The sequence below is a fragment of the Petromyzon marinus genome, chromosome 37 (assembly GCF_048934315.1).
Source record: "Petromyzon marinus isolate PM22_M1 ecotype Great Lakes invasive population chromosome 37, UKy_Petmar_22M1.pri1.0, whole genome shotgun sequence".
In the NCBI taxonomy this organism is placed as follows: Eukaryota; Metazoa; Chordata; class Hyperoartia; order Petromyzontiformes; family Petromyzontidae; genus Petromyzon; species Petromyzon marinus.
In genome coordinates, this window is record NC_133703.1 from 13,284,572 (window position 1) to 13,301,635 (window position 17,064).

Consider the following 17,064-nt stretch of genomic DNA (forward strand, 5'->3'; position numbering starts at 1 on the left):
CGGCGGCGGCGGAGACTGCGGCCTCGCGGTTACGAGCGCGCGTGAATCGGGCTTCGTAGAATGGGCGTCGCGGCCACGGTGGACTCGGCGCGCCCGTTTGACACCGCGTCCGCCGATTTGGGTACCGAGCCGCGGTCGCTGATGCACGGCACGCGCGCTTCTTTTCGTTTCAGACTCGCGTGGAGCAGCGAGACACGGAGGTGACGCGGCTGCTGAGCGCCATCGAGGGCAGCGTCCTGGTGAGTCGCCGTGACCACCACGTGGGTTTGCCGGGTTTTTGCCGTCGGGCTGAGCGGGGCGACCGGGAAGCGGCGACGGCGAGCGGCGGAACCTCACCGGGCGGCGCTCTGCCCTGTGTGCCGACAGGAAATTCAGAAGGTGCAGATTCAGCTCCAGGACTGGAAAAGGAACGGGAGCCAAGACAGCGAAAGGTGCGGATGAGCCGGGAGCGGCACGTCGTGGTCTCTGCTCCAGTTGGGGGGCAATTTCGGCAGATTTCATCACCGCGGTGATGACCCTGACACCTGCTGGGGTCTTCCGCTTTTTTCCCCTCCATATTTAGAATCAACATCACGCGTTTGTGGCTGCTTTACATTTGCAAGTTGCTTCTTAAAAAGGGCTACATTGCTCAGTGGACCTTACCTGGTAAAATAAAAAATGCATTTAGTTTAAAAAATGGTTGAAATAGATTTTTGCGTGGGACCTTGCTGAGCATATGAGCCTAGTTATTTCTATGTCGTTATAACAAGAACACATCGGCATGGGTGCACAGGCACCAAGGCTCAGCTCACAATTACATAATGTCATGGGCTCAAAGCTTTAGCACCATCATCCCTCTGGGGAAGATAGAATATCAGTACCACAGTGGCTGTCTCACGGAGAGACCCCGTGGTGGCTTGCCATAGGATTGTGGAAAGTGTCTGACGATTCCCCGAGCGGCGCCAGTGGAGAGGAGCGCCGGCTCGTTGGTGTTTGCGAGTCCCCTCGTGGGAACGTCTGCGGAGAGGGAGGGCGAGAGGGCAACTCTTGACAGGCACTGAAGCACTCCCGCCTTAGACACCTAAAACTTCGCAGGACCCTCCCCCCGCCCACAGTTCTCTTGTGCGTACACCTGAGCAGAGGGAACTCTTCGTCGGAGCTGCTTTGTGTTTTACGACTAAGACAGATTGCCCCTGTTGTGATTTCATTCGATAGAAATTAGATTCGGCACAATCCCCGCAAAGTTTGCCAATGTCCCATCGGGAGCACGACGCTTCATCGCAAGGCGCGTGCGCGCGGGGGCGCCGACACGAAAATCCTGTCGCCAGGTTCATCCCGCTGCCATTGAGAAGGACCATTACCCGAAACGACGCCTAACTGTCTCGGCAAGGATGGGATAAGAGGCCCACGTGTTGTCAATTTATCCCGGTGCTCCTTGAGCCGCGGTGATGTCGAGGTGCAGGTTGGCGCCCTCCTCCAGTCGAATGGTTCTCAGCCGGGGGTATCGGGGGGCCCCTGGGGGTACGTGAGGTGATTTTATAAATGCGTGAAATTATATCAAGCGTGCGAGTCATCGGTGAATATTCACGTATGAATCTGCCAATATAAAATGACGAAAACATTTAAATCGACATTGTAACCTAGAGCGCTATTAAAGGGCTTTTTTAACTCATCGATGGTACACAGTGCGGTTTCCAAGAGTAACCAGCGATCGCGAACAAATTACGTCACGCGTGCAGAGCAGGACAACAGAGGCCTTCTCCCACACGTAGTCGGCATCTTACACCAACGCGGTTTTCCAGATGACTGTACAGAGGCGTTTGCGACCACGCCGCTGCCGCCTTCGCCGGCGTGACTTCACGGCGTTTGCGTTGCCGCCCCCCAGGTGGGACGAGGGTGCCGGCCGCCGCCTCCTGTCGGAGGCCCTGGCGCGCCTCGAGGTGGACGTGGTCCGCCTGGAGTCGCGGCTCGAGGCCCTGAGCGCCCGCGTCGCCGACGGCATCGCCGCCGCCACGGAGCGCTGCTGCGGAGACGCTGCCGGCGCAACGGAACGCACGGTGCGCGTTGCCGCAAGCGCGTCGCGCGGCGTCGCGCGGCGTCGCGCGGCGTCGCACGGCATCGCACGGCGTCACACGGCGTCGCACGGCGTCGCACGGCGTCACGCTGCATCCACTGACGCCGTCGTGGCGGCGGCCCGTGAGGGGATCACGGCGCCATGCCCCCCCCCCCCCCCCCCGGGGCCCCACGTGGGGGCCGCCTCTCGCTTCGCTTTGCGAATCGTCCGTCGCTCGTTCTCTTTTTCGTCATCGCGGGCCAGGTCCGCGCGGGCGTGGAGGCGTCCCTGCTGGCGCTGCTGGCCGGCGGAGACGGCGCCGGCGAAGGCGACGCCGGCGAGACGCGGGCGGCACTGCTGCGCTGGCTGAGCGAGCGCTTCGTGCGGCACGACGAGCCGGGCCGGGCGGTGCGCGATCACGCGGCCGACGCGGTCGTTGCCGCGGGCGCCACCGTCACCGCGGGGATTCACGGCGGCGCCGCCGACGGCGTCTCCGAGGAGGTGAGCCGAGCCGGCAGCAACAAACACAATGCAAACTCACGATAGGCGTGCAAAGTTTAGGAAAGGTAAGCGAGTCAATAAAATGGATAAAAAACTAAAATAAGTAAAGTGCATAAGTACACCAATTGCAGAGCTGAGCTCCCGTATTCTAGAGCGGGCAAAGTGACGTACATCCCCGCGTGTCCCCCCGTGTCCCCGCGTGTCCCCGCGTGTCCCCGTGTGTCCCCCTGTGTCCCCGCGTGTCCCCCTGTGTCCCCCTGTGTCCCCCTGTGTCCCCCTGTGTCCCCCTGTGTCCCCCTGTGTCACCGTGCAGCGCGTGCAGCACATGGTGCAGGACGCGCTGCGACTGTACAGCGCGGACCGCATCGGCCAGGTGGACTACGCCCTCGAGTCGGCCGGTACGGCTCCGCCCGCCCCACGCCACCTTCACCCACTCCCCTCGTGTGCGACTGCGCCTAGCAACCGCAAACCGTGTGGGTGCTACCACCGAAGCCGGCGGGGTGGTAGTGCCCTGCGCTACTGACCCCAGCCACCCGAGTTCGATTCCCGCTAACGGTCACCAACACCATTGACGATTATTTGAACCAGTTCCTTGCCTCTCCTCGATGGGCTCGGCCTCCGATGAGTACCTGGCGCGATGTGTAAACATGGCCGCTCGGGATACAAAGGCGGACGGGCGTTGCCACCCCACCCCCTCGTGTGCCGTGCCTGCCCCCCGTAGCTGATGGCTAAGAGCACTTGCCCCAACAGTCTGCTACACGCCGTATGGGGGATTTTTGTCTTGAATCTCGAACGGTTACTCTACATAAGGCGTGCGAGAGATTCCGTCCGGGTACCGATTGTCACTCGGATTTCAACCCAGGTCTTGGATGTTGAAGGCGTGGTGCCCTGAGATCCCCCGCCGAACCACCATCCCCACCTCTTGTTCGTCCATACTTTGTCCTGGTGCGAGTTCACCGCGTGTCGCGTGCGATCGCTTCTCCGGAGTCCCACGTCTGTGTTGCCTCTGACTTGCATCCCGATGTCTGTGTCTCTCAATGTTCCGTCCCTTTCACTCATTGCATGTCTGCGCAAGTCTGCCTGTGTCTGTACCTCTGTGTGCGCGTGTGTCTCTCTGTGTGTCTGCGTGTCTGCTTCTGCCCCTCTGCACGTCTCCGTGCCTCTCTCTGCGTGTCTCGATGCGTCCGTCTCTCCGTGTGTCTCTGCATGTCCGTGTCTCGCTCTCCGCGTGTCCACGTCTCTCCGTCCGCGTGTGTCCGCGCTAGGCGGCAGCATCCTGAGCACTCGCTGCACAGAGACGTACGAGACCAAGACGGCCATGGTCAGCTTCTTCGGCCTCCCCATCTGGCACCTGTCGCAGTCGCCTCGCGTCATCATCCAGGTGCGACGGTGACGCTCGCGCCTCGCAACAAGAAGGTCCCGAGTTCGATTCCCGGGCTCGGGCGCCTCCCTGTGTGGCGTTTGTAAGGTCACCCCCAGTTCTGCATGGGCATTCTCTGGGTTTTAAACACAATGTAAACCGGTGTCTGCCAAACCACATCCCAATGCTACGGAAAAACAACTGCAAAACACTCTATTGGGATCGCACACGGCAGCAGGAGCATCAGCAGCAGCAACATCGTCCCCTTACTGCGAACAATTGGCAGGAACCTTCTGTAAAGAGTCCTGAAGCTCTCCTGGGCGGACGAGCGTGGACGATGAGCGAGTTGAACGGCGCGCGTGAGAACGCCTCCCTGGCGATTGACACAAACGATATCCCGATTTGCACGTGGAGGCCAACACGACTTGACGTGCCAGACGTTACAGGGTGCCATGGTGGAGAGATGTTAATCACCTCGGCTGTTATGCAGGAGGTCGGGGGTTCGATCCCGACCCTGACGATGCCTGCTGTATATTTGGAGTTTGCGCATCTCTCTCCGGCTTTTCCCTCCACATTTAGAATCAACATCACGTGTTGAGAGTATTTTCCTGCTATAAATTTCTACATGATGATAAGCCACTCCGTTGAGCTGTCATTTGTGGCCAGGCCCGCTTCTGAAAAATAACTGTATAGCCTCAGTGGGCCTAGCCTGGTAAAATAAAAAAATAAAATCAATAAATAGTTAGACATCAGAGAGGCGTGCGGTGCGCACGATCGCGTGTGAGAAGGGCAACACAAACGAGCACCGATCCTTGACTGGACTCGCCACCTCGAATTGTGAGAACAGTCTCGGGTTGCCCTGGCTGGGAAGGGTCGGGGGGGGGGGGGGGGGGCTGGGGGAGCCGGGTGGATCGTCGCGTGCCGTGAGAGAGACGGCGACACGCACGGCCCTGGGCTACCGCTAGCTACCGCTGTGCTCACGCCTCCCTCCTGCACGCGGTTGGGACACGCAAGCCCCTCCCCTCGTCGGGGGGGGGGGCGGGGGCGGGGGAGGAACCCCGCTCGCGTGATCCGATCCGCACTCTTCGATAGCTGGCGCCAAAACCGTGGCACGCCCTCTCGCACCGATGACGTACACGACGTACGTCATCGGAACGGGAAAGGGTTGATGTAACATTCCCGCCCCCGCCCCCCCCCCCCCATTCTCTTCCTGTCTCTCCGTCTCTGTGGTGTGCACTCCCCCAGCCGGACGTGAACCCGGGGAACTGCTGGCCGTTCCGCGGCACGTACGGCTACGTGGTGGTGCAGCTCTCGGCCACGATCCGCCCCACGGCGTTCTCGCTCGAGCACGTGCCGCGCTCCCTCTCCCCGACCGGCGCCGTGAGCAGCGCGCCGCGCGACTTCGCCGTCTACGTACGTCCCCGCACCGAGACGGAGCGCCCCGCTCGCCGCTCGCCGCTCGCCGCTAACTCGCGCGTCCTCGCTCGCTGCTCAATCGCCACTCGCGTTCACCGCTCAGTCGCTCACCGTACCGCTACCCGCGGCTCCCACGCGCACGTCAATGCGACGCCCCTCCACGCGCGCGTCACGCGTCGGCGCCAATCGCTGTGTAACGCGCGCCGCTGCTTCCGCTGTTGCCGCCGCCAGGGCTTGGAGAGCGAGGACCAGGAGGAAGGGCTGATGCTGGGACGCTATGACTACGACCAGGACGGGGAGGCCATCCAGACCTTCCCCGTGCAGGTGAGCGGCCGTCTCGGAGATCGAGAAACGAGACGGGGACGTCCCGCGTAAGCGCGGATCCTGGGATGCTTTCACGCGTGCGTGCAGTTGAAGCAATTGGCGGGACCCCGGGGTCCCATCGCTGCCCCGGGGTGGGAAAAACCGCGTAGCGACACGAGTCTTGCCTTACCGACAACAAGACTAGCGTCAATTGATTGGCCTCGTCGAGAGCTACTCGGGGCACTAAGTTTCGTAAAAAGTTGAAAAATTACATAAACACGTTAAATTCACTGCCTGGGGGGCGGTGGGCTCGCCTTGGCATGGAAGCTGAGGATCGACGGCTGACCGGAGGGCGTCGTCGCCGCGCGCGATCGCGGCGGACGCCCCCCGGGGCTTTCGTTTGGCCGGTGGGGTGGCGCCCATCGTGTTGATCGCCGCCTGCTGCTGCTGGCGCTTGTTGGCGCGAGTCTGGGCGGGCGGCGCGTTGCTGTCGGGATCACGAGTGGGCGGACTGAAAAATAATAATAATTATTGACATGATTTTTGCGGGACCCCGGGGTCCCGCCAAATGATTAAATTGGCCGGGTTTCAATCGAGCGATTTTTTTTTTTTCACTTTTCCCCTGGCAGCAATGCGACATTACACTCCAGCGCCGATGGCGTTGGAGCCATGTGACGGGAGATGTGCGCACCGCCACCCTCGCTACAGACAGCTGCTGCCGAGAACGCTTGCGAACCGAGTTGGAAACGTTAACAAAAGTGCTGCGGTGTAATTGGCAAAGTTTTCCCAAATTGACACGGATGGTCGGATGAGGCGGAGTGGTTGGTGGTGGTGGTGGGGGGGGGATAATGGGGGGGGGGGGGGGGAGGAGGGGGCATTGTTTCCCTGAGCAGCCACCTCAAAAGTTCACTTCTCGAGCCTCGTGCCACCGACCGGCCTGTAGGGGGCACCGGCCCCTCAAGCCCGGCACTGCCGCGCCGTCTTCACCGCGCCGCTCGCTTCCCCGAGTTCACCGTCGCCGTCTCTCCGCCCGGCAGGAGGAGATCGGCGACGCGGCGTTCCGCATCGTGGAGCTGCGCGTGTTCAGCAACTGGGGCCACCCGGAGTACACGTGCCTCTACCGCTTCCGCGTGCACGGCCGCCTCGCGCTGCACTGAGGCCGCCCCTGCCCACCCCCCCGCCACCCCCCCGCCCTGCCACCCACCCACCCACCGCACCGCACCGGCCGGCACCGGTAGGGCGCGACGACGACGCGACGCGCCGGCCCCGCGTGCCGGCGCGCGGGTCGACCAACCCAACTTAAACGCCGATGATGAAAGTTTCGTTTCTTACCCGGGAGGCGTTCGTAGCGGCTACCCGAGTGGCGTGTTTGGCCGTCCTCCCAAGTTGGCGAAGGCCGTCGCGAAGGCCGTCGGGGTTTTTTGTTCACCGCGTTCGCGGCGTCGCCCGTCCCGTTGTGGTCTCGCGGTCGTTTTCGCGTGGCTCCATAAATAATTTCGAAGGCCCTCTTTGGTTTTTTTTTTTCCTTTCCTGCTGTTGTTCTTCTGGCAAAAAAGCAATCGGACGGAAATGTTGTTTCTTTTTGTTTTTTAAAGCCTCGCGACGAAAGCGCGTTGTCCGGCTGCCCGCCGGAGGCCGCGGCCGCGGCGCCAACGTAGCCAACATAGCCAACGTCGAAACGGGAAAAAAGAGAATTTCGTTGAGAAAAAAAACGTCAAACGCGTTCGTAAAAAAATATTTATTGTACACGGCATCACCCAAAACTGAGGCAGGTTTGTGGGGGGGGGGTGGGGGGGGAAGTGGGGGGAGGTCGTGGGCCAGACTACAATGAATGTCACACGTGGGAAGAGTCAAACAGCACAGAGCAATTCACGTTTTTATAAGCTTTGCGATTTTTTGGCAAAGTTTTAAGGATTTTTTTTTACGACGATACATACGTGTGTATAAAAGAAAAACAATATAAAAATAGGGACGAAGACGTAATTTTGCAAACGTAGCGCCAATACGTCTGCAACGCCACGGGTTTGAGTCCGTTGTACATACATCACTGCCACTGTACATTGTGCCCGGAACACTAAACCACGCAGCGCTGGGTAGGGAAACGATTATAACAAACAAACAAACTAAAAGTTATAATATATTTACGTGCTGTCGCTGAATCGATTGTTGTTGTTTTGTATTTTGATTGTAATCTCCGACGCTGGGGCTTGCCATCGCGACTCGCCCACCGCGGTGTCGTCGGGCTGCACCGCGAGGACGCTTGCTTTGGTTATTTTTGGGGTTTTTTTTGCGACGTTAATTTCGCACCCCCCAGAGTCTGCGCCCCCCCCACCCTCGTCGCCGCCGTTCTCATTTGCATTTCCAAGCGCAACGACGCTAAACCTGTGGTTCTCCTTGTATCGGTTTATCACCCACTCCCGTCAGAATTGTCATTCGTTCAGTTCTCTCTCCCCCCCCCCCCCCTTCATGGACATATCCCGTCCGCTTTGGTCGTCATCTCGCTGGGCTTCGTCACGTGTCGAGCTCACGACGTTTCCGCCGGAGACCGGGATGAATTTTCTTCCGAGTCGCCGCATGCGTGAGTCTCGGGGGGGGGGGGGGGGGGGGGGGGCGGGGTAGGGGGGAAGGCCGGCGAGTGTCCGGCAGTGGAACGCAAATTTTCAACGGAACTGTTATTTTTACTTTACCAGGTAAAGCCCACTGAGCTATATCTAGTTTTTTCAGAAGCAACCTGGCCACAAATAAATTGTGATTGCTTATCATGTGGATATTTCTAGCAGCCAAATAATATGTATGGGTGTTGATTCTAAATGTGGAGGTGAAAAACCGGAGGACCCAGAGAAAAATCCACGTGGCCGTGGGAAGAGAGACAGGAAAACTCCAAATGAACAGGTGTCAGGGTCTGAATTGAACCCACGTCCTGCTGTATACCAAGCGAGGCAGATAACATCTTACCGCCGTGGCACCAAAATCCAATATTAGACGAGGTGTTGACAACGTGCGTTTTAGCGGAAGCTTGTAACGGCCAGCAAACAGGACCGCTTGTTGACCGCGAGGGAAACTTGGACCGTTCCGACGTTCCGACTAAAACCGGGTCCCCATTGAGGTGTCACGGAGGAGGTGTGAAAAATGGAGAGCTCAGAATCTGACACCACGCGCCAACGGATCGTGCACCAGGTCACATGGCCCCGCCGCGCGTTGGCTCGCCGTGCTCGCTCTCCGCTCGGCCGCTTTGGTGCGGGAAGCCGCCGGCGTGCCACTGGCCGCTTGCCGCGTTTCGCAAAGTTCCTGCGGTTTTAATTGTGGGAGTGAAGCGGACGTTCGCAGAAGCTGTTCTCGTAAAAAAAAAAAACACCGCTGCTGCCTGGGCCAGGTGTTCCCTCAAGTTCTCTCGGAGACGTTTTTAACAGCTCTACGTCGTTCCCGTGCTCCGCTCGCCAGGTTTTGCGGGGCGAGAGAGAGGGCGGGTAGCGGAAAAAAAGAATGAACCACAGGCACGGTTCACCTTGGACCTTTAGTGCCCGCTGGGAGCCGCCCTCCCAAGCCTTGGGGCTGCCCCCAATCGACCGAGGTGAATGAATGTCGAGGGTTTTGTGGAAGTGATGCGAAGGAGTCTGTCGGAGTCGGTGTAAAATGTGGAAAACGCTGCTCCACAGGTGTGCAGAGCCCTGCGCACCGCGGCTACGGGGTCGTCCGTACAGAAAGTTTTGGCATTTCGGGGTGGGGTTGGTAAAGTTTCCATTGGATCACGACGACCGCACCACCGTAGCCCCCACCCCCGCCGCAGCTTTGGCTGGAACCGGAACCCCCGCGGGCCTCGCTCGGCCAGCGTCGTCGCGGTGTTGCTGGCGGTGCCTTTGGGGTTTTTTCCGCGCTCGTATCCGGCGTTTCACCTGTGCGGTTGCCGGGAAAGTTGTCTCACTCGGACCGTCATCGATCCTCGGGTTGATAAAAAATGAGTGCCACTGTGGGAGGTAAAAAATGGAATCGTCCGTTGGGTGCGCCATGTCACGTGGAATTTCCAACGGCGGCTCGAGGGCCTGTCCTCTGATAAAGTTTAACTTCACGTGGAGTCCACGTTGACTTCTTCACGGTGACGTCCACGTTGACTTCTTCACGTGGAGTCCACGTTGACTTGTTCACGTGGAGTCCACGTTGACTTGTTCACGTGGAGTCCACGTTGACTTCTTCACGTGGAGTCCACGTAGACTTTTTCACGTGGAGTCCACGTTGACTTGTTCACGTGGAGTCCACGTTGACTTCTTCTCGTGGAGTCCACGTTGACTTCTTCACGTGGAGTCCACGTTGACTCGTTCACGGTGACGTCCACGTTGACTTCTTCACGTGGAGTCCACGTTGACTTCTTCACGTGGAGTCCACGTTGACTTGTTCACGTGGAAGTCCACGTTGACTTGTTCACGTGGAGTCCACGTTGACTTCTTCACGTGGAGTCCACGTTGCCTTCTTCACGTGGAGTCCACGTTGACTTCTTCATGGTGACTTCCCAGGTTCACCGACATCGCAACGACAACGATGTCAGTCAGTTACACAAACTTCCGAGAGACTGGGGTTGGGATACTGTTACAGAAGCACTAAACTAAACGAAAACTCTTTTTTTATTTGACCAGGTAAGGCACACTGAGCTATATAGCTCTTTTTTTCAGAAGCGACCTGGCCACAAATGACAGCTCAACGAAGTAGATTATCATCATGTGGAAATTGATAGCAGCCAAATACTCTAAACGCGTAATGTTGATTCTAAATGTGGAGGGTAAAACCGGAGGACGTGGAGAAAAATCCACGCGACCAGGGAGAGAGAGAGAGAGACACGCAAACTCCAAATATACAGCAGCAGGCATCGTCAGGGTCGGGATCGAACCGGCGACCTCCTGTATACCAGGTGAGGTAGTTAACATCTCCTAGCCACCGTGGTTCTCTCCAGTACCAGGCTTGTTGCATGAGAGTGCTGCTCGGTAATGTTGCCACTTCAGGGACCTTGCCATCGATGCAGTGGCTTGTGGTATAAGCCCCTGTTTAGTTTTGTGTATCTTCCTCGCTACTGCGATTATTTGTGCAGTGTTGACGGGGAAGGGGGGGATTGTGTTTAATGACTACATAGCGAAGTGTACGTTAGACGGTGTTGTTGTTGGGAAATCACGCAAATATCTTTGGGATCTGTTGATTTGACAAATTTATTTAAACTGGGAAAAATATATTTTTGATCGAGAACCAAAAAGACAAATTGCTGTAGAGCCGTGAAGCGGCTCATCTCTGTGGGTTTATGGTCGTTGGATATTTTCTTTTGTAAGTGGAAAGTGTGGGGAAGATATCACTGATGGTTTTATGCAATGTATCCGTATTGTGGCGTCGGGTTCGGACTGTACATACTGTATGCTATGCCGTATGCTGGGATGCCTGATGATTAGCAGGCGAGCGCTTTCCACGCCCTGTACATTCAATGTAAAGTACACACCGCACACACACACACACACGAGGATTTTGCTGGTATGACAGTGTTTATTTTATGGAAAAAGCATGTTTAGTTTTTTTAAGAAAAAAATGACGGATCGAGATTCTGGAAGCCAAGCGGCACGATAATTGACCCTGAATTTTCCGTCACGCAAAAATCACATTCCGGGTCTATCCGTGTGCAACGTCTCTCAGAGCCCAGTGAGTCACAAACCTGCTACGCGGATGTCTCCCTCCGCTGAAACATGCTCATCCAAGCCTTGCTCCGTCACGCCAAGTCGCCAACGCTCCGTCCGGTTGTGGCCACGCCGCCTGTTTTAATTCGCAAAACGTCAAACCGTAACCTGGTTACTCTTTGGTTACTCTTTGGTCACGTAGAAAATACAATTTAATAATGATATTTACCACGTGACTTTACCGAAAGAACCAATGAGTAATTCCTGCAGTCACAAAAGCTTCGAAACTAGTTCGTAACCCGTCTCTTGTTGTTGTTGCGGCCCCTCTCGGAGACGAGGCCGTCCGTGCCGTCCGCCCCGGACGACCCTCGCGGTGGCCACCGGGCTCACGGCCCTCGGCCTCCTCTGCCAATTCACTTCCGAGTGTCGCCGCACGCCGCGCGTCCCCGATATCTAAACGCACGAGGCTTTTGGACACGGTGTGCTCTGGGCCAGCATCGCATGGCGCGTCTCGGCCGCCTTAAGACTCTCGCGTCGCACACACGGCCGCCTGGGTCCCGGGTGGGGAGGGGAGGGGTGCACACGCGCGGCTTGTTCGCCGTTACACGACCGACAGAAACCGGCACGGGTTTCCTCGGACGGCGACCTCCTCGACAAGGGGACAATCCTGAGAAACCGCGGCTGGTGGCAACCGCGCGCGTGAATCCGCCGTCTCTGGGCGTCGTTGCTCGGGGGCCCGCGTGTTGGTGGCTCGCGCGTGCGATGTGACGTGTCACCCTGCTCCTCGGCGTGGGTGGCACGTGGCACTAGACGTCACAATTGAAAAGGCGGCTGCTGTCTTTGTTGTTTGAGGTTCAATTAAGGCTCCTGTTTTATTCCCCCCCCCCCCCTGGAGTTGAAATCCACCTTTAAAAAAACAAGGAACAATTTCGGAGGCAAATTTTCTTTTTGTACTTTTACAACAACCGCACCGGCACAAATTCTGGCTTTTGCCAAAACCCCCAAATTCGCCGCGCACCCCCTGGCTTGAGAACCGGGCGACGACGCCGTCGGCTCGATCCGAGCGAGGGGGTGGGGGCGGTTGGGGGAGTCATGCAATGATGCGACGGCGCGTGACGGCGGCCAGGACTCCGAGGGCGCCGGAGTTTGGACGTCTCCCCCACGACGCGGGTAAACAGCGGTCGACACACTTGGCCCATGAGCACCGCCGCCTGCCCAAGGAGCGTTCCAGCCGCGGCGCGGCAGCCGTCGCCCCACAACAAAAAACAGCGGAGCTCAGCGCTTCCGCTGCCAAAGACTTAAAAGCGGACGCGTCCGACATTTTAAATGAAGTCGGTGCCACTGTGGATTTCCTGCAGCGCAGTTCGCGGGCAGCGGTCCCGACAGCGGAGTCGCACACACGCGCACATGGGACTTACACACTCACTCACATGGGACTTACACACTCACACTGGACTTACACACTCACTCACATGAGACTTACACACTCACACTGGACTTACACACTCACTCACATGGGACTTACACACTCACTCACATGAGACTTACACACTCACACTGGACTTACACACTCACTCACATGGGACTTACACACTCACTCACATGAGACTTACACACTCACACTGGACTTACACACTCACTCACATGGGACTTACACACTCACACTGGACTTACACACTGACTCACATGGGACTTACACACTCACTCACATGGGACTTACACACTCACTCACATGAGACTTACACACTCACACTGGACTTACACTCACATGGGACTTACATACTCACACTGGACTTACACACTCACTCACATGGGACTTACACACTCACACTGGACTTACACACTCACACTGGACTTACACACTCACTCACATGGGACTTACACACTCACACTGGACTTACTCACACTGGACTTACTCACACTGGATTTACACACTCACACTGGACTTACTCACACTGGACTTACTCACACTGGACTTACACACTCACACTGGACTTACACACTCACACTGGACTTACACACTCGCACTGGACTTAAACACTCACTAGATTTACACACTCACACTGGACTTACACTGGACTTACTCACACTGGATTTACACACTCACACTGGACTTACTCACACTGGACTTACACTGGACTTACACACTCACACTGGATTTACACACTCACTAGACTTACACACTCACACGGGACTTACACACTCACACGGGACTTACGCGGACAAAGACAAAAAAACCCCATATAGCCTTAACAGACTGTTAGGCAAGTGCTATTAGCGAGCGCACACACACACCCGACTTAGGGACTTACACATGGGGCATGCACACACACACGGGACGTACACACAAAGACAAAGGTCCCCCGTATAGCTCTAGACTGTTGGGGCGAGTGCTGTAAGTGAGCACCTTGAAAACCTGCATTGCACACGAGAGGGTGAGTGGCCAGTACCACGCCTGGCCGCCTTTGTCTCCCTAGTGGCAATGTTTGCACACTGCACCAAGTACTCATTTGAGGCTGAGTCGATCTAGGAAAGACCCAGGACCGGTTTAGATATGCACTGGTGTTGGCCGTGAACGGGAATCGAACTCGGGTTAGCAGGTTCATAGCGCAGCGCGCTAACTGCGATACAACCGCTCCCCACTACACTACGGCGCACATGCACCGGACTTGTACATAAACATATGGGACACACGCTTCCAGGAAGGTGGCGTAAACTCGCCCCATTGCCTGTGCGGGATGACTCGTGTGTCGCTGTACCCATGCATCGCCACGTCGCTCTCCCGTCGTTGTCGTCATCATGTCGTGTCGTTTGTTGTCTCGCTCGGCACGTGCGGCTCCGTGACGTCCAACGTTTTTGCTCAACGTGCCGGCAGCATTTTCACTGAACTGGATTATTTCGGGCATCGTGCCCAGCGGCACGTCCCAGCACCCCTGCAGAGTTCACTTTCTGAAGGTACACCCAGCCAGCACGTGGGTACTGAAATGTCACTGACAAAAACCGGGACTGATTTCCCAGGATGGGTTACCTCCTCGTTGTCGTCGTCACCAAGAGGACGGTGCGGAGCCCACCACCGCGTGGCGACACCAACCAATCGGAGAGCCGCGCAGCGCGCGCGGCCGTGGCGACGCGACGGGGGTCGAGTTCTCTCGTTCGCGTTGGGGTGAATCCCCTCTCGGCTGCGAGTCCACCCCCGTGCTCGCCCCGCGGCGAGGGGGGCCCCGTGGTGAGGGGGGGGGGGGGAGTCGTGGCGTTGGGGCCCGTGTACAAACCGCGCTCGCCTGCCCTCAATGGCTTTGCTTTCCTGTCCAGGTGAACGCAGTCTTTTTGGCGCGCCTTGAACTCCGTAATAAATCAAGCAAAACAATTACGTTTCACATCTCGCGTGTGTGGAGTGTGTGTGTGGAGTGTGTGGTGGTTGTGTGTGTGGAGTGCGACCCGAGTTCGATTCCCGCTCCAGTGACGATTAACTGAACTGGTCCTGGGCCTCCCCTCGATCGACTCGGCCTCAGATGAGTACCTGGTGCGCTCTCAAACACACCCTTCAACAAGCGTGCTCCTCCGCCCCGTAGCGCCTACCACTGCCACAGAGCCCCGCCGACGAAATGTAGCCGCGGCCGAGGGCGAGGCTGCCTGGCCCACGTCCTCTGCCCGCGTTTCATTTGGGCCCCAAGAGGCGCTTGCTGACAGCGCCGGTCCTCCCGGGCAGGGAGCCTCCGCCCGCCTTGGCTGCCTCTGTTGCTTTCGCAAACGTGAGGCGATTATTGTGATCCGGAGCAATCGCCGAGTGTGGATTGTAGAAGAGGGGCGGCACTATAAGAGTCAGTGCGGCAATGCTGTTCATTATGCTAATTCTGTTCAGTGTACTAATGCTGTTCATTATGCTAATTCTGTTCAGTGCACTATGTTGTTCAGTGTGCTAATGCTGTTCAGTGTGGTAATGCTGTTCAGTGTACTAATGCTGTTCAGTGCACTAATGCTGTTCAGTGCACTAATGCTGTTCAGTGCGGTAATGCTGTTCAGTTTGGTAATGCTGTTCAGTGCACTAATGCTGTTCAGTGCACTAATGCTGTTCAGTGCGGTAATGCTGTTCAGTTTGGTAATGCTGTTCAGTGTGGTAATGCTGTTTAGTGTACTAATGCTGTTCAGTTTGGTAATACTGTTCAGTGCACTAATGCTGTTCAGTTTGGTAATGCTGTTCAGTTTGGTAATGCTGTTCAGTGTGGTAATGCTGTTCAGTGCACTAATGATGTTCAGTGCACTAATGCTGTTCAGTGTGGTAATGCTGTTCAGTGCGGTAATGCTGTTCAGTGCACTAATGCTGTTCAGTGTGGTAATGCCGTTCAGTGTGGTAATGCTGTTCAGTGTGGTAATGCTGTTGCTATGTTTGTTTATTGGACTCGGCAATAAACCCGCGGTGGATGCTGTGGTTTCCACGAGCATGTGCGTTTCGCACAAACTCGCTATTCCCATGACGTGAATGGCATTCACGCGTTCGATTTTGACCGAGATACTCGAATGTCTGTGCGACAATATTTCACAATATGGTGAGTTATATATATATTTAAAAAAAACATCATAACCAGCGGTATGTATTGTACGTAAGTTGAACTTCTTTCCCACCATACATAGCCAACCGGGGAAGGGCAACAAACTAAACGCACACAAAAACTGTTCTCAAGAAATTAGTTTAATGACCGTGTAAGTCGTTTTGAATGTGAACTAAGGCTAATAACGTCATCCAGAAAATAGTTTCCCCTACCGCGGTGAACGTATCCGCAAAACCCCATTGCACACATTGGGTTATTTTTCTTTCCCAAAGAGTCACGCGCTATGTAACTTAGCATTCTTCCGTGGTTACTACTCTGACATCATGTCACCCTTCCATCTTCAATCAAGCATGCACAGAGGGCATTTGATTTGCATGAGCGCAACAATCAGAATATTCATGTTGCAGGAACCCGATGAGCTATAAAGCTCTTTTTCACAGATGTCAAGTACGGGCACGGGGTAACAATGTTACAACAACAAACAATACAAACACACGATAGGAGTGCAAAGTACATGAAAGGTAAACAAATTACTCAAACACATACGAATGAAACTAAATCATCCCCATCCTACCAGGCAAAGCCCACTGAGGTATTAGCTTCTTTTTCAGAAACGACAAATGATAGCTCAACAAAGTGGCCCAATCATTTGGACATTTATAGCAGCAACATTTTTTAAATAATATCAATGTATGTGTAGTGACTGATGTCACTGTGGGGTGTCAGCCCGGGAGGGCCGTGCCGTGCAATGTACTTACGCCGCGGACAGCATCGTGTGTGTTGCTGAGTAAGGCCGGCTCTAGCAGAGCACGGCGTGCGATGCACCGTCATCACGTACACCCCGTAGGTGTGTGTAGTACCAGCCCTAGCGGGGCTTGGTGAGCGCTGGGATAGCGCAGGCACCGCGCATGGTGTACTACGTCTGAAGATGCACCAACACGTGCACGGGACCCGAGTGAGGGTCCGGTCCATCGTAGCCGTAACTCGGCCGCCATTTTGTCGCCGGCGCGGAGCGCGCAAACTCTTCAAGCTTTTAACCAGATGGTGTCAATCTACGAGACTCCGGCGAATACGCGCCACAAGTTCGCCACGCGACGGAAGGGTGAGATCGAGGCAACCCTCGCCTTCTGTAGCGCGCTTTTGGCGCTGGCAAAGGCTGCCTTCCGAAAATGGACCACGATGGTATCGACGCATTGGTCCTCGAGAGACTGCTGGCCTTGGTGAAAGTCCTCCACACCATTCTTGCAGCCGAAGATG

At 56.3% G+C, this 17,064-nt stretch overlaps 1 protein-coding gene across 2 annotated transcripts in view; it reads left to right on the forward strand.

Moving 5' to 3' along the window:
- The window catches only part of LOC116949737 (uncharacterized), a 64,673-nt gene extending 50,049 nt beyond the window's left edge, over positions 1-14,624 (forward strand). For both annotated transcript variants that reach the window (XM_032967367.2, XM_032967368.2), the window contains exons 12-20: positions 174-239; positions 367-431; positions 1,865-2,036; positions 2,297-2,533; positions 2,847-2,931; positions 3,799-3,914; positions 5,139-5,306; positions 5,541-5,633; positions 6,650-14,624. In XM_032967367.2, the coding sequence (XP_032823258.2) occupies positions 174-239; positions 367-431; positions 1,865-2,036; positions 2,297-2,533; positions 2,847-2,931; positions 3,799-3,914; positions 5,139-5,306; positions 5,541-5,633; positions 6,650-6,769 (1,122 nt within the window). In that variant the 3' untranslated portion in view covers positions 6,770-14,624. The remainder of the gene's footprint in view (positions 1-173; positions 240-366; positions 432-1,864; positions 2,037-2,296; positions 2,534-2,846; positions 2,932-3,798; positions 3,915-5,138; positions 5,307-5,540; positions 5,634-6,649) is intronic.
- Positions 14,625-17,064: the final 2,440 nt, after the last annotated feature.